Here is a 19,465-nt window from a genome sequence, read left to right on the forward strand (position 1 = left end):
GAGGAAGGCAGAAACAATAAAGGGATGTGTGTCCCACTGATCACTCTTGACCTCTTCAGAATTTGCCGGGCTAGAATTTGTCCGTTTTGCATTTTGTTGAAAAAAAAAGTTTTTAAAAATCGAGTACTTCTTTTTACGGGGCTCGGGGAAAGTACCGAGTATACAGTGCTAACACACGTCGGTGTATGGGTAAAAATCAAAATTAATATTCTTTATCCCCGATGCAAGTGTAACATCTATTATACTTATTTTTCGATCCAGTTGTATATTTTTGTTCGTTTTGTTTTCTTAAAATCGTGTCGGTCGTTTTGCTTATTTAAAAGGCAGGAAAGGCAATACATTTACGAAACAAATAAGAGTCCATCATAATAGTGCACTTAATAACAGCAGTAACACGGAGTTTTGCAGAATGTTGACATAAAAATTACATATTAAAACAGTTCGGCAACAAGTCACAAAATGCATAAAAAAAAACTAAGTATTGGTTCTAATGAAATCTGAAGCGAACTTCACACGGAATAGCAAATTATAACATACCATTAATGCCTTTGCGTGTGGGGAAGTGTAAAAACACCTGTTATGAAGCTTTAAAAGCTTTCAACCAAAGAGGGGAAAAGGCGCACGGCTCTCGGCAGAATGAATGTGTTGAAAGACACATAGGCCCTATAAAGGTTCACTATTTATTTTAATCAAAATTTAAATTAAAGAAAGGTGTACAAACGATATTGGGGCTCCAAAATGCAGGGTGTACTATTGGTAATTGACAAATAACATGCAGTGGTCCTATCCTCACTTTGTGTATCCCAACATTTATAACAAACCGAACATTTTGGCTCAATTGGTCAGCGAAGTTGCAGGAAAATAATGAAAGGAAAAACACCCTTGGTAGAATTGTGTGCTTTCAGATGCCCGAGACTGAAGCGTTCGAGTTAGATTTGTATTTTCATTTTCATTTTCATTTTTTTTTTTCTGGGGATAAATAATATTCCCTTTCCCTAAAACCACATTAATTCAGGGGGGACATTTATAACTTAACAATGTTTCATACAACTCTCCAGTGCTCTTCGCCAACTAAATTTTATCTCATTATTATACCCTTCCTGAATGGTCCAGTCCTCCATCGAGAGAATATTTTCAAAATTAATGTATCGCTTATTCCAAGGGATGAACTATTCATTTGGGGCCATCACATTATAAAAAATATCAAAGATGAAAACACGAGCAGACTAAATCAGATTTACCAAATCATAAAAAAATCGTGGAGAAAAAAAAACGTCTTTACCTCATGTTTATCTTCCAATAACACCGGTACATCATCAAGGCTTGTCCCGTTCGACTCCACTGTCACTGTGGTGCCGTTCATCGCGCCGTCACGCCCCACCAAACCACCACCAGGTGGGACCCGATCAGCCGGTGTTTCCGGAGTCCCAATTGATTTCATTGGGATAGTCACTTGTTGAGCATCACGCCCATTCTCAACATTGCTTTCATTTGCGACTTCCATGTTGTTTCTCTATTCCTCTTGTCTCTTCAAGGTGAAAAACCACCCCACAAAGGTTCGTCAGTTTACCTGAGGTGAAAAATGACACTGACTAAGGACATCAAGCATGTGAGACCAATCCTTACTCCATGGTTCTGTCTGGAATCCGTTTACGACATCACACTACATAACTCTGTCAACAAGTTCGCGGGTAGTCAGCTTCCAATACCAAGTGGTATAGGGTATAGACGTGTCTACAAGTCGTTAAATGTCTGTTGCAGCATGGTTGCAGTGATAGAGAAACGGCTCTCATGCAACTATTTATAAGCTGTCAATAGGAAAGCGATTGGTAGACTTGTGTCCAAGTCGTTAAAATGTATGTTGCAGTGATAAAGAAACGGCTCTCGATCACGTAACTAAATGTATCTCAAAACTGCTGCTCTTTGCAAGACTACACTCACTGTATACAGCTTTCAATAGGAAGCGTTTGTTAGACTTGCGTTCAAGTCGTTAAATGTCTGTCGCGATGATACTCACGCAACTATCTCAAGACTACTGCTCTGCGCGAGACTATTTCTCACTATAATGGTACCCTTTCTATAGGAAGCGCTTTGAACCAACAAACAACTTCTTTCTCAACAAACCAGTAAAAGCTAAAGTAGTAGTCCGATCCGAGTTTCTACCTTCCACATCGGTGAAGTTAAAAAGCCGCGACAGTTCTTTTCAGAACTGCAGTCACTCCCGAATTCCGAAAATTCCGCGGTAGTAAAATAATAAGCAAGACAAGTTCTCAAAAGAACAACATGTAGTTTTAGTTTTAGTTGTATTAGACTTTACACTGGCATAACAATATAGAAATACAAATCGATACATAAAAATATAGAAATACAAATCGATACATAAAAATATAGAAATACAAATCGATACATAAAAATATAGAAATACAAATCGATACATAAAAATATAGAAATACAAATCGATACGAAAACAAAATAAAGAATCGAAATAGCTGAAAAATACAAAGCCAGTGAGTGGCGAGGAGGAACAGGTGACCAGCACCTCTACAAAGCCGTCCTGCCACAAGAAATGTCCCCTGAAACCCACCCCACAGCAAAAAAACACCCAACCCACTGGGAAAAAAAAGGAAAAAAAAGAAAAAAGAGGGGGCGCTTTAAGGCGGGACTGACAACATGTACATGTGTAAATGGCAAGTACATACACGAAGTTTTTCACTTTCGTAATGCGCATGCCCCATAAATCATCCACACTGTTGCAGTTTATAAAAAAAAAAGTGAAAAGACGTTTTTTTTTTCGATAGCGATCGACTAAAATGTCATCTTGCCTGTAGAGAGCGTTCCAAATATATGAACATTGGCCCAGTTTCATAGCGCTGCTTAACGGTAAGCAGTTTTGTTCGCTCACTCTAGCAGGTTTTTCTAGTGTGACGTATTTCACTAGTAAGCAAGAAAATTGGGCAGCCCTCTTGCGTTCATTCACAAACAAGTAGGATATACATTACTATACGCCATTTATTTTCGTGCATCATTAGCGTGTTTCGATTGTGTGCTTACGGATAAGCAGCGCTATCGAAATGAAAATCTGAGAAGCGTTTCTGTCATTAACGTTTCCCAGATTGTCTACTCCTATTCGGGGTTATGACATAATTATTTGCACTTCTCGTGGATTTTTGGCGATATCACAAAAACGCAATCATCTTTTGAAATGAAAGTGTTTAGTTTTGTTGTAACATCTGCCTTTAACTTTTCGAAAATGGAACCCAAACAAAAGTATTTTAATGAGCGATTTTAATAGGTTCAGGAGCGGTATTTGTTTATATATTTATTATTGACCCCGGTTTTCTGTTACGTTGAATACGCACTTATTTATTTTCCAACATACAGAGCTGTTTGCCACAAATCATCGCTTTGCAAATGTCGCATGTAAAAATTCACGGACAAAACTTGGCATGTGGTAGCCTTTCGCAACAAAGGTATACGCCCATAATGCCCATTGTGTCCGTACAAGGGGAACATTGCCACGTAAAATGTTGCTGATAGCAATACTGCTCTTTATTCTTTAAATGCATTTTAGTAAGTGTCAAAGACAAGTATTCTTGCAAGAGAAAAAGAAAGGAAAAAACAGCCTTGTTGCATTACTTTGTTTGCTATCAGATGCATTGATTCAGTCTTCAATTATTGCATTCATTTCAAGAGTGATTAAACGTATATATTAAATGATTAATAAAGGCTAAAAGTATGTTTTTTTAAGTTGTTTAATATTGGCGAGCTCGCTTCACAGTCGTGTTGGACTTTTTATTCACATTTATTTAATTAGCCCAACACCAATAGATCAATTTTAACTTCGAAAAAGTTGTAAATAACTATGAACAAGTTTGAACCGTCCCGTCGTCAAAGTTTGGAAAATACTTTTTTTGTTAAGTTTTTAAACACCTACCTGAGCGGAATGTTTTTAACGGAAATTGTATTTTAACTTGCTTATAATGCACTTGATCACCATTTTAATGTAATATGGATATGTGTACACTTCTGATTTTTTCGTAATTATTGATTACAAAATCAGGCTCCAACCTAAAGGTTTTGAAAAACTAAAAACCCTTCTGCCGTTGACGGCGCGTCATTTGTGGGAGTTTGCTTTCTTATACCTCCACGCTGCAACAAACCGGCTTTTCAAATTCGAGCTCCCAACTATGACGATTTGAGAGTGATTACGGATAACGGAGTTTTAAGCAAATCTCTCAGAAAAGAGCTGAATAAGGGCATTCGAAATGATTGTTTTCTTCACAATGATAAAAATCTATTAATAATCATATGACTCGATTTCCTTTATTTATTGAAAATGAAATTCAGCAAAGTTCACGACCTGTCATTTTTCTTCAAGCAGGTCTTTAAGATGTGAATATTGGCAGCTCTGCATAAAACCTCAGTGTTGTGTGTCCCATAGGGTGTGTTCAATTTTAACTATTACCAGGGCGGATGGTATAGAAATTAAACTGGACTACTACGTAGCTACTCCACGGCAGTAGAATAAAGCAAGACAGTTCCCTAAGAACAACTCTACCTGGCAAGTAGATACACACATGGTGTTACCGCAAACCAATTATACATACATGTATACACGTGCGAAAGTCACAAGGTCAAACGACAAGCTATAAACATTTCAGTTGAAATCATGGATGGGGAAGAAGAGAAACGGGGAATAAGAGAAAAGCGAAAGGACGAAACATGAAAAGCACTAGAGAGAAATAAAGTTGCACAAAAATAAAACCTAAGTGGGTCATGTTACAAACATTCTTGGTAAAGTTGTGTGTTTTCAATAAATCAATTATAGGCCTCTGAAATAATGGTATGAAAGGGCGACGCAACTTTAAGATTTTCTTCTAGTACTGTAAGGGCCGGAAACCTTCGCCAATCGAAAGCACCAGAAAGTGCATCGAAGTCAAGCTCACAAAGAACAGCGCCCGCAGCGGCTGCTGATAATCCACTCACTTAGCGTCTTGCACCTAAATGCAAAGGTCACACGCACACACAGATAGGCACTTAGGGTGGGGGGGGGGGGTAATTTTAAACTCTGATCCTGTGTTCGTGCCAGTAACAATCCGACTGAAATACTGTCAATAAAGAGATAGCATTGGAAAACCTCAACATCACTGTTGCCTGTAACTGTATAGTTTCGGTATAAGGAAAAGCATTTAAAAGCCCCATGAAAGGAAATGCATACTTTTGGAAACCACAGTCCTTTAACTAATAGCAACATAACAACTTCATAAGAATTACATCAGCTTTCGAAAGAATAAAGCATTTTGAGAATCATCTCACTTCGTAATGGCCACGGAAAAAGATATCAATGCAGTTCCTTATGGCGTTTGGTAATCAATAATAAAAAGTGCACTTACGTAACACGTTACAGTTCGTTTGAACGTGACAATGTAAGTAACAATGTGAATATATTCAGTTTTGTTTTAGAGTACAGTTTAATATTAATCACATATTTATTAGTGCACGAGTTTGTCAACAAGAGTTTACACATGAATAAAAGGAGCATTCACATTTGCGTTCATATTTGAACTGGCTTGTTCACCTCTTTATTTTTCAAGGATAAAGCTGCACTTAGTTAGGCACTGAACACATTTGGTAATTACTCAAAATGTACAGTAAGCATAACACTTAATTGGTAACGAGCAATGGGGAGCTGTTGACAGTATAAAACAGTGTGAGAAACAGCTCTCTCTAAAGGAACGTCGTTTTAGAAAAAAGAGGTAGTTTCTCAACAAAATATTTGAATCTAAGAATGACTTCAGGCCTGAGTAATTTCTTAGAAATTTGAAATTCACATTCTGAGAAATTTGAAATTCAAATTCACATTCACATTTGTGCAACAAGGGTGTCTTTTCTTTTGTTATTCTCTTGAAACTTAAATGACCAATTGAGCCCAAATTTTCACAGATTTTAAGTTTTATGCATTACATCAAGTGAAAATATTGGTCCTTGACAATACCGAAGGTGTCTAAGTGCCTTTAAGGTTTTCCTCAATCCTTTCTAAAACTGACATTTTTCTGCATCATCCTATCATCACAGATACCGGTACTAGTGCTAACCTATTTTAGTACCTTAATTTTAGTACCAGAAATAAAATAACTAAAATAAACAAATTGAGATTAAAGTTAGAGTGATATTTCAGTTACCAAAGAATTTGAAACAACAATTCATAGAAATACAGCCTCTTTAATTATAAAAGCCTTATAGTAATTAATTGTTTGAATATTATATTTTTTCTTCAGCTGCGCCACACATCTGGAACTCTCTACCACTTAATCGTAGATCATGTCTTTGTACCACAAAGTTCAAATCTCGTCTCAAAAACTATTATAAGAGCACCTTAATTTTAGTACCAGAAATACAAAATACAAATATTTACAAACTCAGATTAAAGATGTTTCAGTTATAACCAGAGAATTTGAAAAACAAAATCTTAAATTTCTTGTTTCACTGCCATTATAACTATAAGCCTTTAAAGGATAAATTGTATGAATATTATTTTACGATACTACAAAATAACATATTATTTACAAAATATCCATTACATAAGTTTGACTGAAGGCTCAATGATATAAAAAATAAAATCTATCTGAATATAATATACATATCTAAAACCCTGCTTAAACTGCAAGCGCTTACAAAAAGTAATGTTTTAAAAAACAACATAATTATATGCTAATTCAAAATATAAAAACTTTTTGAGGAGTCGCCTATGATAGGACATTATTTCAGATAAATCAGTTAAAGGCACTGGACACGTTTGGTAACTACTCAAAAAATATATTAGCATTAAAGGCAGTGGACACTATTGGTAATTGTCAAAGACTAGCCTTCACAGTTGGTGTATCTCAACATATGCATAAAAAGACAAACCCGTGAAAATTTGAGCTCAATCGGTCATCGAACTTGCGAGATAATAATGAAAGAAATAAACACCCTTGTCACACAAAGTTGTGTGCGTTTATTAGATGGTTGATTTCGAGACCTCAAGTTCTAAATCTGAGGTCTCGAAATTACTTCCTTCTCGAAAACTATGGCACTTCAGAGGAAGCCGTTTCTCACAATGTTTTATACCATCAACCTCTCCCCATTACTCGTCACCAAGAAAGGTTGTATGCTAATAATTATTTTGAGTAATTACCAATAGTGTCCACTTCCTTTAAACTTATTAGGAAACGGACAATGGAGAGTTGATAGGCCTGGTAGACTAACATTGTGAGAAACGACTCCCTCTGATGAATAACAAATTTTTGAGAAAGAGGTAATTTCTCACCCCAATAAATATTTGAATCTGAGAAAGACTGCATGCCTGAAGCCATTCCCAGGCATTTTCTTTCATTATTTTCTAGCATTTTCGATGACGAGTTGAGCCGAATTTTCACAGGTTTTTCATTTTATACATAATTGTTGGTATAAACCAAGTGTTTCTCTGCTAAATCTACATCACATCAAACGGCGTCGTTTTAAAAAAAGTTTCACAATATCAACAGCTCTCCACGCTCTCTACCAACTTTGTTTTTATGGTCATATATAGACCTCTGGAGTAATTACCAAATATATAAGGCACTGGACATAATTGGTATTTGCTAAAAAATCATTGTTAGCATAAAAACTTACTTGGAAACGAATAATGGGGGGAGCTGTTGATGTATAAAACATTTGAGAAACGGCTCCCTCTGAAGTACTTGTAATGTAGTTTTCGAGAAAGAATTATTTTCTGGCCAGAATATTTGAATTGAATTAGAGACCTCAGCTGAGGTCTAGAATTTCCAGCCATCTGAAACAATTTGTGAGTGTTTTTTCTTCAATTAGTCCAGCTGCTAAGGCCCATATGTGGACAAATTGTGCACTTTGTGGTAAAAGCATGAAACTTCCTACAGATGTTACATACACCCTAAAGATCATTTTAAGACTTGGACCCATCTTGGATCTCACCCATTTTAGGGGTGGGGCTACGTTTTAAGAAAGTGGGGGGTAACAAATTTAATATGTCAGTTTTGACTATTTGAAAAACAATTCTGCTCATTTTTTTAAACTAAAATACATGATAACAGTTCAATAATTATTTGAAAATTAATAACTGTCTTGAATTCTGCCCATTTTGTGGGCGGAGTCATATTTTTAAGAAAGAAGGGGGTAAAAAATGTAATAATGTTAATTTTAACTAAATTTGCTTTTCTCTGCTCATTTTTTTTTAGACTAAAATACATGAAAAACAATTCTGCTCATTTTTTTAGACTAAAATACATGATAACAGTTCAATAATTATTTGAAAATTAATAACTGTCTTGAATTCTGCCCATTTTGTGGGCGGAGTCATATTTTTAAGAAAGAAGGGGGGTAAAAAATGTAATAATGTTAATTTTAACTAAATTTGCTTTTCTCTGCTCATTTTTTTTTAGACTAAAATACATGAAAAACAATTCTGCTCATTTTTTTAGACTAAAATACATGATAACAGTTCAATAATTATTTGAAAATTAATAACTGTCTTGAATTCTGCCCATTTTGTGGGCGGAGTCATATTTTTAAGAAAGAAGGGGGGTAAAAAATGTAATAATGTTAATTTTAACTAAATTTGCTTTTCTCTGCTCATTCTTTTAGCTTTTCGACTAAAATACATAATAACAGTAAAATAGTTATTTAAAAATTAATAACTTTATTCCTGCCCCTTTTATTCTCTCGCAAGTTCGACGGCCAATTGAGTCAAAATTTTCACAGGTTGTTATTTTTTATGCATACATTGAGATAAACCAAGTGAGATGACTGGTCTTCGACAATATTACCAAATGTGTCCAGTGCCTGTTAAGTGTTGTAAAGACTGGAATTAGCTCAGGGCCCAAGGGCAGCAGTTACCCTGGTGCCCTAAGATTTTGCTGTAGTGCCCAGTGCAAAGTTCAATAACTTTCAAGAACTACGAAACTCAAGGCGTGTAAAGTATCAATTCTGTTGAGTATCAAAGTATACTACAATGTCTGAACCCTTCAAACAATTTAGGATAAATCTTCAATTAAAGGCATTGGACACTAATGGTAATTACTCAAAATTAATGTTAGCATAAAAACTTAATTGGTAATGGAGAGCTGTTAATAGTATAAAACATTGTGAGAAACGGCTCCTGGTGAAGTAACCTAACTTTTGAGAAAGAGGTATTTCCTCACTCAAATTATAAATGACTTCAGCTGAAGCCTTTTATCATGCATCTGAAAGCACACAAAGTAATGCAACAAGTGTGACCAATTGGAGACTTTCTGGGACGATAGAGGGCAGCAGACTTACCGGGTAAATCCATTGTTCTCAGAATTATGCGCATGTTCAGAACTACGTAAACAATGGAAATTTACCCGGTATGTCTGCTGCCACCTAGCGTTGGAAAGTCTCCAATTGAGCCGACCTTTTCACATGTGTGTTATTTTATGCATATGTTTGGATATACCAAGTGATAGTACTGGTCTTTGACAGTTACCAAACGTGTCCATGGGTGAATTTCACAAAGGTGAATTTCGACTTGGATAAAAGAATTTTTTTTTAAAGGGGCCATGCAGACAATTGTTAAGCACTGGCTTACTATCCCTCAACAAATCATCTTCCAGCTGATGCTCATTGTCCACAAAGCACTTAAAGCCAAGGCGCCCCACTATACCTCAGAACTACTTCAAGTTTACACTCCGTTAAGCAATCTTCGATAAAGTTCCATGCTTCTCCTCTTTGAACCCAAGTCTCAACACTCCTGGGGTGACAGATCTTTTTTTCTTCTTTTGTTTTGTTATTGGGTTTACTGCGCCCAGTATTACTATTCTTATCAAGAAGCTCTATGAAATTGAGCCCAGGGCTTGAGTCCAGTGCTCACAATTGCTCATACATTACAAGCCACATGCCGACGTAAGATTCTTATAGCTCACAAATCCTAGCTGCAAGATCAAGGCACTGTGAAGATGAGTTAGTTCTGTTTTTAGCAATTTCTAAAATGTAGCAGCTGAGGTAGAATAACGGATGTTGCAGGGAAGATCATTCCAAAGGCGGGTGCCAATATAATCGATGACAAGGGCCAATGACGACATGGACGAGGGCCAATATAACAAAAGACGAGGGCCAATATAGCCAAAGACGAGGGCCAATATAATCGATGACGAGGGCCAATATAACAAAAGACGAGGGCCAATATAGCCAAAGACGAGGGCCAATATAATCGATGACGAGGGCCAATATAACAAAAGACGAGGGCCAATATAGCCAAAGACGAGGGCCAATATAATCGATGACGAGGGCCAATATGACAAAAGATGAGGGCTAAAACAACCAAAGGCACCTCGGCCCAATATAACCATCGGCACCACAGCCAACAGATTTGGAGCAGGTAGGAGTATTCAAGGTGAGTGGGTCATGATGTGATCATAGTCTACTGTCTTGCATGATAGAATGATATGAGCCTAAATAGTAAGATGGCGCCCTGGAGTTGATGAATGGGAGACTTTCTGGGACGATAGAGGGCAGCAGACTTATCGGGTAAATCCATTGTTCTCAGAATTATGCGCATGTTCAGAACTACGTAAACAATGGAAATTTACCCGGTATGTCTGCTGCCGCCTAGCGTTGGAAAGTCTCCTATTTCCAGATGATCAGGAGGATTTTGGTGTTGAACAGGAAGCCAGTGGAGGGTAGCCCTTGTGATAATGCGTGCATGTACGTACGCAGAGTTCGGCCAACATGTCGGTTCATGCAAACAGGCACGCGAGTTGGCAGTGAACATAAAACAGATCTCGTTTGGTTGTGAAACTTGTGTGGAGTGTGTGGAGCTCGACGCCATCATAACAGCATAGTATCTTGGCTGGGCCTCATTTGAACTGGCCACGAAATTGCGATCACTGGCTCCTACAGTTCATCTTGTAGGAGTTCGGCAGCCGATTTCATGAAACACTAGGATTAATTTTATCTTGAGTTAGGACGAGTAACCGTCCTAACTTAGGATGGGTTCAATGTGTCCTACGTATAAGGATACGGAACTCATCCTAAGTCATAGAGTTATATATAAGAACTAGAGGGCGCATTGGCCTATATATGCGCTCCGGCATGCACTCAGGCGGCCATTTTCTAAGTTGACAAAACAGCTATCTCACAGCATGTGTTTGTGCGGCCATTTTGTAAGTTGAACAAACAGCATCGCGTGAGCGTTCAATACAAAAAACCTCAAACGTGTATTTCATATTCTACGTGGGTACAGAATGGCGCGCTTGTCATCTTGCGGTCCTGTCGCGTTTGTGCAAGAAGCATCACCAGTGCGTCCTCTAGTTCTTATATATAACTCTATGTCCTAAGTACTAGGATTAATCCTAAGTTAGGATGAGTTTGGTGAATTTGACGGCTACAATACAGCCCACGGTTGACTGAAATGGTTTATTTAAATACATTTGATGAAAACAGCTTGAAGGCTGATAAAGCAAACAGCGAACAACAGGCTGGCAAGAACATATTATGAAAGGGGACGCTGGATTTTTTTTTTAAAGACATTGACGAGCCCAAAGGGTCCAGTCAATAATAATTTAAATCATCAGACCGAAGGAGTACAGTTTTGTCAACGCTCTCGTCTTGACAGACTCCTTGCACAGACTCGGTACGTATGCGTATTTATTGACTTAAGGATTCCGAGCGCAGGCAACTGTGATAGTAAATGAAGCAGGCGGTTCATGGCCTAGCGTTTAAGAGCACCGGACTCGTGCTCTGGTGTTTATGAGAGTGTAGGTTCGAGTCTCCTTAAATGAGACACTTAACCATGATGGTTTGCCCTTCAGATGGCACGTAAAACCACCTGAAGCTCGTCGCCAGAGAATGATGTTACCGAGAGGGTGCACATACCACCCATAGCTTGCCACGATTTTATTGCAGGTTTTGGCAGGGGCAGAAAGTTGGTGCCGTAGACAAAAGTTTTGAGGTGAGGTGTACACTTGTGAATAATCTTCTGGACTTACTTGGTAAGAGGCTCAGACTGAGAACGATCTTCTTCCTGATCTCGTGGGAGTTCCTGCGGATGAAATTTCTCTTGGGTTTGAGGTAGAAATTGCCCCTGGGGAGGAGGTGGACACTGTGCCTGGGGAGGAGGTCGAAACCGTTCCTGCAGGAGAGGTTGAAACTGCCCCTGGGGCAGAGATTGGAACTGTGACTGGGGAAGAGGTTGGAACTGGCCCTGGGGTTGGTAAGCTGGTGCTGCAGGCTGCAGAACGTACTGGTTCGGATAGGCCACAGTAACTGCAATGGAAACAATGGTTCAAAATAGTACTTAGTTGAAAATAAATTATAATCTCATATGTCTCCATGACACCAAGTCGTGTCGTGACTGAGCGTTCAAGTGTACTGGGCCCAATGTCACAAAGCCTGTAAGCATAAAAACTTGCTAAGCACAGAAAAGTGCCTGGTGTTGCCAGCAGCGGAGTGTGGGTTCAATACCCGGTTGTGACACTTTTGCCCTCAAATACCACTCTAGTAATTTGTCTTTGCTTTTTCTCCAGTAGAAATTTCCCATTTCCTCATAGGGTGCCCTAGTACAAATAAGAAATCACCTTGTGATGCCTTTGTCCTTTCAAAAACGAAGCATTGGGCTTGGAAAGGCATTGAGCCCTAGGATTGATTTCAAAAAGCACAACTTAAACTCATCTTAAAGGTTTTGACAAAAAAAACACAAAGCGTCCACAGATTTACATTTAACTTGCACAATTTAAAAATAATGATGGTAGAAAGCTTCCCTTAAAATGTTTCTTACTGAGGCACTGTTGTTTTTGAAAAATGAGTAAAACGTGTCAAAAAAATGTTATTCATCTCAGTGAAACAAAATTTGTTTTTAGCATGTACAAAAGATTTACGCGACTCTCCTGAAAACATTGCTCTGGGAATTTGTTTTCCCTTTAAAAACTTGACAACTAACGAAGCTAAAGTTTCATTCACAGTGAGTATAGATTCATGTCATGGCCAAAAACTTAATCTACAAAGGGTAGCAAAACCCTTTCAGATGAGTTGCTAACGTTGCCATAGTGATACGTATAAATTAGAAAACATGGGGCGCGCGAACTGACATTGGGTAGGTCAGTCCTTGTGTGTGCTGGGCACGAGCGCATGCACACACAGCCGCGCTAGTGTCATGGCCGAGTGGATAAGAGCACCAAACTCAAGTTCTGATGCTTCTGTTCAGAGTGTGGGTTCGAATCCCGGTCGTGAAACTTGTGTCCCTGAGCAATACACTTAACTATAATTGCTTCTCTCCACCCAGGGGTAAATGGGTACCTGTGAGGGCAGAGTTGGTTCTTGTGATTGGTTTAGCCGAGTAGCGCATATGTATATTGCGCACAGGCTGTATACTCCCCAGGGTGCTGAGATGGTTTAAGGAATGATTTAAGGCCCAGTGACCAGGGGTAATAATGTCAGAAGCACTTTGAGACACCCCTCGGGCGTGTAAAGCGCTATATAAAATCGGTCTATTATTATTATAATTATTATTAGTATTTATTAAAGCAGTCTCATTAAAAGTCAGGAACTGAGTCTTATCCAATCAGCAAACACTTAATTTACAACACTTGTAAATATATTGACTTTGTCATGTTTGTGAGCAAATACCACTTGGACTGCTAAAATCTACCAATGGACGGCGCTGTTTCACTTTTCTGAAAAAAGCAAGCAACAAATTAGGTGGCATCTGATCTGTTTTTAAATCAACCCAGTGCGGTCTAAAGTCACAACTAAATTGTTGTATATAGGATTTGAGGCATTGCATGGTGAGGTATCAATATATATTTGGTTTGCAGTAACACCATGTGTGTACCTACTTGCCAGGTAGAGTTTGTTCTAAGAGAACTGTCTTGCTTTATTCTATTACCGCGGAATAGATTGTTCGGGTGTTCGGGAGACTTCTCAGTTCTGAAAAGAACTGTCCTGCTTTTTAACTACTACCCAGGCGGATGGTATAGAAACAGGCTGGGACAACTACTTTAGCTTATAGGATCGTAATTAACTGTACTACTGCGGAGTCAGTTCTTGGTCCAACCCAAGAACTGACTCCGGAGTAGTACAGTTAATTATGATCCTATAAGCTAAATTGTTGTTAATTGCCATCAAATGGAAAATAATTGTTTCCCTAATTAAATGTGTTTGAACTGTGAAGAATTATTACAAAGAATAAAGTACATTCGGTTTTGATGCTGCAAAATGGGGGAAAGTATATGGAGCATGTTTGCAAACTTTGCGAGTGTTTTTGGCCGCAACGTTTCCATATAGGTTAATAGACTAGACACTTACCGGTGGGGAAATACACGCCCTGTGGTGGTGCACCAATGATCATTTGTTGCGGGCAGGCTCGATAGGTCACCTGTTTCAAGGAAAGATAACAAATACTTCTTAAAGGCAGTGGACACTATTGGTAGTTACTCAAAAATAGTTATTAGCATGAAACCTTACTTGGTAACGAGTAACAGGGAGACGTTGATAGTATAAAACATTGTGAGAAACGGCTCCCTCTGAAGTGACATAGTTGTCGAGAAAGAAGTAAATTTCAACGAATTTGATTTCGAAACCTCAGATTTAGAATTTGAGGTCTCGAAATCAAGCATCTGGCAACTCCGACGACCAACTGAGCTCAATTTTTCACAGGTTTGTTATTTAGTGCATATGTTGAGATAAACCAAGTGAGTAGACTGGTCTTTGACAATTACCGAAGGTGTCCAGTGTCTTTAAGCGCCCTATTCACGCTATACGCCAATACCCCAGACAGTTTCTCTACTCCTATTGGTGGAGAGCATGTCACGTGGGTGTGCATAAACCTTTTGTTAATGCACACTGGGGCTCTGTTTATGCACACTGAGCTGGCTTCCGCGTGTCGGGCGCGCAAGATTATCACTCGCAACGCAATTCGTAGCTATCAGTGCGTAATTTAAGCGCGCGCGCATACACACAACCCACGCCCATCGAACAGATTCTTCACAAAGTTTTGGAAAACAATATTTCAAACCTCCAATTTTCAATTGTTAAAGTGTCTATAACTGTATTTTTTAACGTTTTTTAACAAAAGGGCATTATGAATGGGAATAAAAAAGTAGTGACTCATTCTTAAACGTCCGTTTAAAACCTTGCAGGATCGTTGCCGTGCAATAAAGGCCAACGCCTTCGGCTCGGGCCTTTATCACACTTATCACCGACCCTGCCGGCTTTAAACGTACGTTGAAGAACTCGTCGCTACCCTTTTATTCCCTTATTTGTATCACAATAGGACAAAGGTATGGAATTTCATATTCAGTTTTTGGAGATAAAGGCTCACAGCAGAGTTTACATTTAATTGTTTCAGTGTTTGGACAAAATATTTGAAAGTTTTCAGTTTAAAAATTAATGTTACAATAAAAAACTAATAAATGAAAATAGATTATTAACAAATAAATAAAAAAGGACTTCTAAACCCAAAAGAAGTAATGGTGTAAAACAACATAGTTTCATTCTTGCGTTAGGGTTCCGTAGGTCCATAAAGTATATTAGAATTGGGAAATATGAAGAGAGTATGAAGAGAGTATAATAAGAGAGTGAAAGAGAGTGAAATACATACCAAGGTATGAGGGCTACTGTTGTTGCTGCTGAAGTAAAGACTACAACAAGTAAAACTGGCCGCAAAGACAGAGATGACAAACTCCGCAATGCCGATCACGATGACACACATATCAACACCAACACGTACATTCTGAAGTGACAACATCATCATTATTAAACAGATACCTGAGCGGAATGTTTTTAACGGAAATGGTATTTAAACTTATAATGATAATAATAATAATTTGGGGGCTAATCATCCTTACTCGCAGCTAAGAGCTGAATTGCAAAGGACGCGGCTACAACGTGTTCCAGAACCAGGTTGCAAGGGTGCCTTCAGCTGCCAGCCACATTAACCCATTATTACCACGGAGCACAGCCAAGACTGAAAGTGTTTGATTTTTACAGAGGGAGGAAAACTGGATAGTCTGGAAAACCCTCGTGGCACAGCAGAGAAGCAACGCACAACTCAACTCACATACGGCCCTGGCCGGTAATCAAATCGTGGTCACCTTGGTGCTTTACGACAAGCCATGACGTGCCACCCACAAACATTTGTTGACCATTTTAATGTTATTTTGATATGTGTACACTTGAATTTTTTCGAAATTATCGATCCAAAAATCAGGCCCAACCCAAGGTTTTGAAAAAGTAAAAACACTTCTGCTGTCGAGAGCGCGCGCCAAAGGACAATGCCGCTGACGTCAATTGTGGGAGTTTGCTTTGTTATATCTCCACGCTGCAACAAAGCGGCTATACAAGTTGGAGCTCCCAACTATGACACAACATGAGTGATTACGTAACGGACCTTTTGCGAATCTTTCAAAAAAGCTCTGGATAAGGGTATTCAAATTGATTGGTTTTTTACACAATTAAAATCTATTTATAGTGATTTGACTCGATTTCCTTATTGATTGAACACAGTTTAAAGGAATGTTACAGAATTTGTAAGAAACAAAATGTTTGAAGATCACAGATTTACATAAAACTTACACGGTCTATTGATGGTGATAGTAGAAAACATCCCTTGAAATATTTCTGTCTGAAATGTCATAATTGATGAGAAATAAATAATCTATCTTCGCGTTTGGAGTTTATCGCTCAGTGAGCGTTTTATTCATTTTTATTTTGGCATCGATGCAATGCAAATATTGTAGTCAGTTTTTCACTATTCTCTTGTGTCCCAGATGGCAGATCGATCTCAAACTTCTACAGGTTTGTCAGTTTATGTATATGGTGGATACATAAAGTGCTTAAAATATTATGTAATGTTCCTTTAAATGAAATTCATCAGGTTCACGCAGGTCTTTAACTTACATAGGACCTAGTACAGGGAGTAGAGCTCATAGCCGCAAGGCCATGCCAGACATGTGACGGACGAAAATCCCGACATGAGTTCATGTCAGCGCGTATCATCCCACCGCTCAATGCCACAGGCGGCCATGCTGCTTATAATGGACATCACCATGTACCCAATCACCTGGAAATAAGCACACTCTTGAATATTAGTGACGTGTTGAAGCTTCAATGCATGGTGTGGATGCAAGAAGAAATAACTATAATAGATGGATTACACTAAGCGTCATCAACAGCCTTTTTTGATGATAAACTATGCAAAAGTGCATACGTGTACGCGCTGCGCACAGCTCTTAGCCAATGATAGCCTTGCACGCGTGCACATTTCATCAAATATGGCAGTCGATGACGCTTAGTGCAATCCATCTATACTAAAAGCAGAGATGTGGTAGGCATGGTAAGCTGTTGATACACAAACCTTAAAAAAAATTAGCGATGACTGCTTAAATTAAAGGAGCACATTGCCTTGGATCGGTCGAGTTGGTCTTTGAAAACGTGTTCCTCTAAAGATTTATCGTTTTGAAACTGCGAGCATGAAAGCTTGCGGGCGCAATGTTTGCTTAAATTATACATTTACCTATCGTTTTGAAACTGTGAGCATGAAAAGCATGCGATTAAACCTATCTCGAGTTAGGACGAGTAACCCATCGTAACTTAGGATGGGTTCAATGCGTCCTACATCTTCTGATACGGAAATTAACTCAACCATTGTTGTCAACCTAAGTCATCCCCAGTTAGGAAGAGTTTGGTGAAATCGCATGTTGGAAGCGCTTTGAGACACCCTTCGGGTGTATAAAGCACTTTATATAACACCCAAGCAGATGGAGGCTTGTCCGTCACGTGATAGCAAATAAAAGTACTATTGCACGCTGAGTCACTCAACGGCGCATTTTTCGTTCCATCCGATAAGTACTATTGCACAGTGAGTAAAAACATCACTGCGTGCGCTTGCCTTTGGCAATGCAGCAGCGATACTGCAAGGCACTCTACATGTAGTCTACATTCGGTGTCTGTGTGTCTCAAAATAGCTGCAGGCCTACAGAACGCACATTGTCACTGTTGAATCAAACCGGCCGACCCAAATGTAAATTCACAATTGAAAATTGTAGGCCTTGAAAATTGTACACTTTGTTTGTTTTTAAGTTGCACCTCCAATCAAAATGACAAAGATCTACTTGGGTGTACTATAAAACAAATAATGAATGTTTTTCATTCGTGCAATAGTGCAAATATTTTCATTCGTTGAAAGCTGGAATGTTCCATTCAACTCGGCTCCGCCTTGTTGAATGGAACATTCCATCTTTCAACTCATGAACATATTCGCACCATTGCACTCATAAACATTCATTATGTGTATATTATTATCTTCAAGTACGCGCTAATCCTCCAATCCGATTTGCAGAATGGAGTAGTGATAAAAACTACTCTTGCACGGCTAATATCTCTACCTGCGTCTTGTGTGTTCTATGTCACTAAGTTTGCTTGAAGATGAATACGCTATCACACACACGCTCGCGAAAATACGAAAAAATATAGCGCATCTGCATCCACTCGCGCTTGTGTGGTAACTTATAATATAAAGATTGACTATTATTATTATTACTATTATTATTTCGGTAGTGTATATACTCACCAATCTTGACCTTTTTTTCCGTCCAGCTTCTAAACCCAATATTCCAGCCACCGCAAAGAACTATTGAAAGATTAAAGATCGAAAACCGCCATGAAAATGAAATTGTTGTTTTCACTCTTTTTTGTTTTGCATTAGAAGCTTGAAGTGAAGACATGTGCTGCAAAAAATCGATAAAACCTAATCAGAAGTATTAGGTATGTGATAGGCAGTTGAAAAAAAAAACCAGAACTTTGAGGGCGGTATATGGGGTTTTGTAGTTTTTAGGTTACTGTTTACAGAGTCCAAATTGAACATATTTTTGGTGGTCGCTAGTGACGGCCTTGTGCACCAAAGAGATAATGATAAACAATTGATATACCCAAGTGGTTTGTAAAAGTTGTTGTACTGGAGGACTACACACATGCGCGATAATTGGTCCTTTGAAAAAAGTACGAACATTTTATCGAGTACTAGGGCCGACCTGTACAAATGAAGTAGGCTTTTTATAATAATAATAATAATAACAATAATTATGGCATCTTATATAGCGCATATGTCTGTCACTCAGTGACGCTCCTGGCGCTGTACGTACAGTATTTCCTGCAAGATGTGGGACTAAGTTTGAATTATGAGATCTAATTCTGATAGCACTTATATGGGTTTTACAAGGTGCTACGGCGCATTAAGCAGCCACAACCAGGAACACTGGACGAAGCAATGGTGAAGTGTCTTGCTTAAGGACACAAGTGTCACGACTTTACTTCTCAGGCAATCTAATCACATTTTTCTGATTTTTCCAAGGGCCGTAAAGTTGGAAAGCAGTCTAGAGTAGGAAGGATATCATGAATGACTGTACTTAGGGTGTCGTGGCCGAGCGGATAAGAGCACCAAACTCAAGCTCTGGTG

At 38.6% G+C, this 19,465-nt stretch overlaps 2 protein-coding genes across 3 annotated transcripts in view; both read right to left on the reverse strand.

The window, feature by feature from the left end:
• Positions 1–1,615, reverse strand: part of LOC117300647 — a 49,786-nt gene extending 48,171 nt beyond the window's left edge. For both annotated transcript variants that reach the window (XM_033784339.1, XM_033784337.1), the window contains exon 1: positions 1,283–1,615. In XM_033784339.1, coding sequence (XP_033640230.1) covers positions 1,283–1,504 — 222 coding nt within the window. In that variant the 5' untranslated portion in view covers positions 1,505–1,615. The remainder of the gene's footprint in view (positions 1–1,282) is intronic.
• LOC117300648 lies at positions 1,509–16,988 on the reverse strand. The gene is made up of 5 exons (XM_033784340.1): positions 16,909–16,988; positions 15,611–15,742; positions 14,317–14,386; positions 12,003–12,279; positions 1,509–1,570 (listed from the first exon to the last, which is right to left on the reverse strand). Exons 1-5 carry the CDS (start codon positions 16,936–16,938, stop codon positions 1,567–1,569), a joined length of 513 nt encoding a protein of 170 aa, XP_033640231.1. The 5' UTR covers positions 16,939–16,988; the 3' UTR covers positions 1,509–1,566.
• Positions 16,989–19,465: the final 2,477 nt, after the last annotated feature.

This window comes from Asterias rubens, chromosome 16 (genome assembly GCF_902459465.1).
Source record: "Asterias rubens chromosome 16, eAstRub1.3, whole genome shotgun sequence".
NCBI lineage: Eukaryota > Metazoa > Echinodermata > Asteroidea > Forcipulatida > Asteriidae > Asterias > Asterias rubens.

Excerpts from the sequence above, each read along its gene's own strand:
- LOC117300648 (XM_033784340.1), bottom strand. The coding sequence starts at position 16,938 with ATGAGCTCTACTCCCTGTACTAGGTCCTAT. Across the intron at positions 15,743-16,908 it reads CTCCCTGTACTAGGTCCTAT|AATGTACGTGTTGGTGTTGA; the intron begins GTAAGTTAAAGA and ends TTGTCACTTCAG. Across the intron at positions 14,387-15,610 it reads ACAGTAGCCCTCATACCTTG|GTGACCTATCGAGCCTGCCC; the intron begins GTATGTATTTCA and ends TCCTTGAAACAG.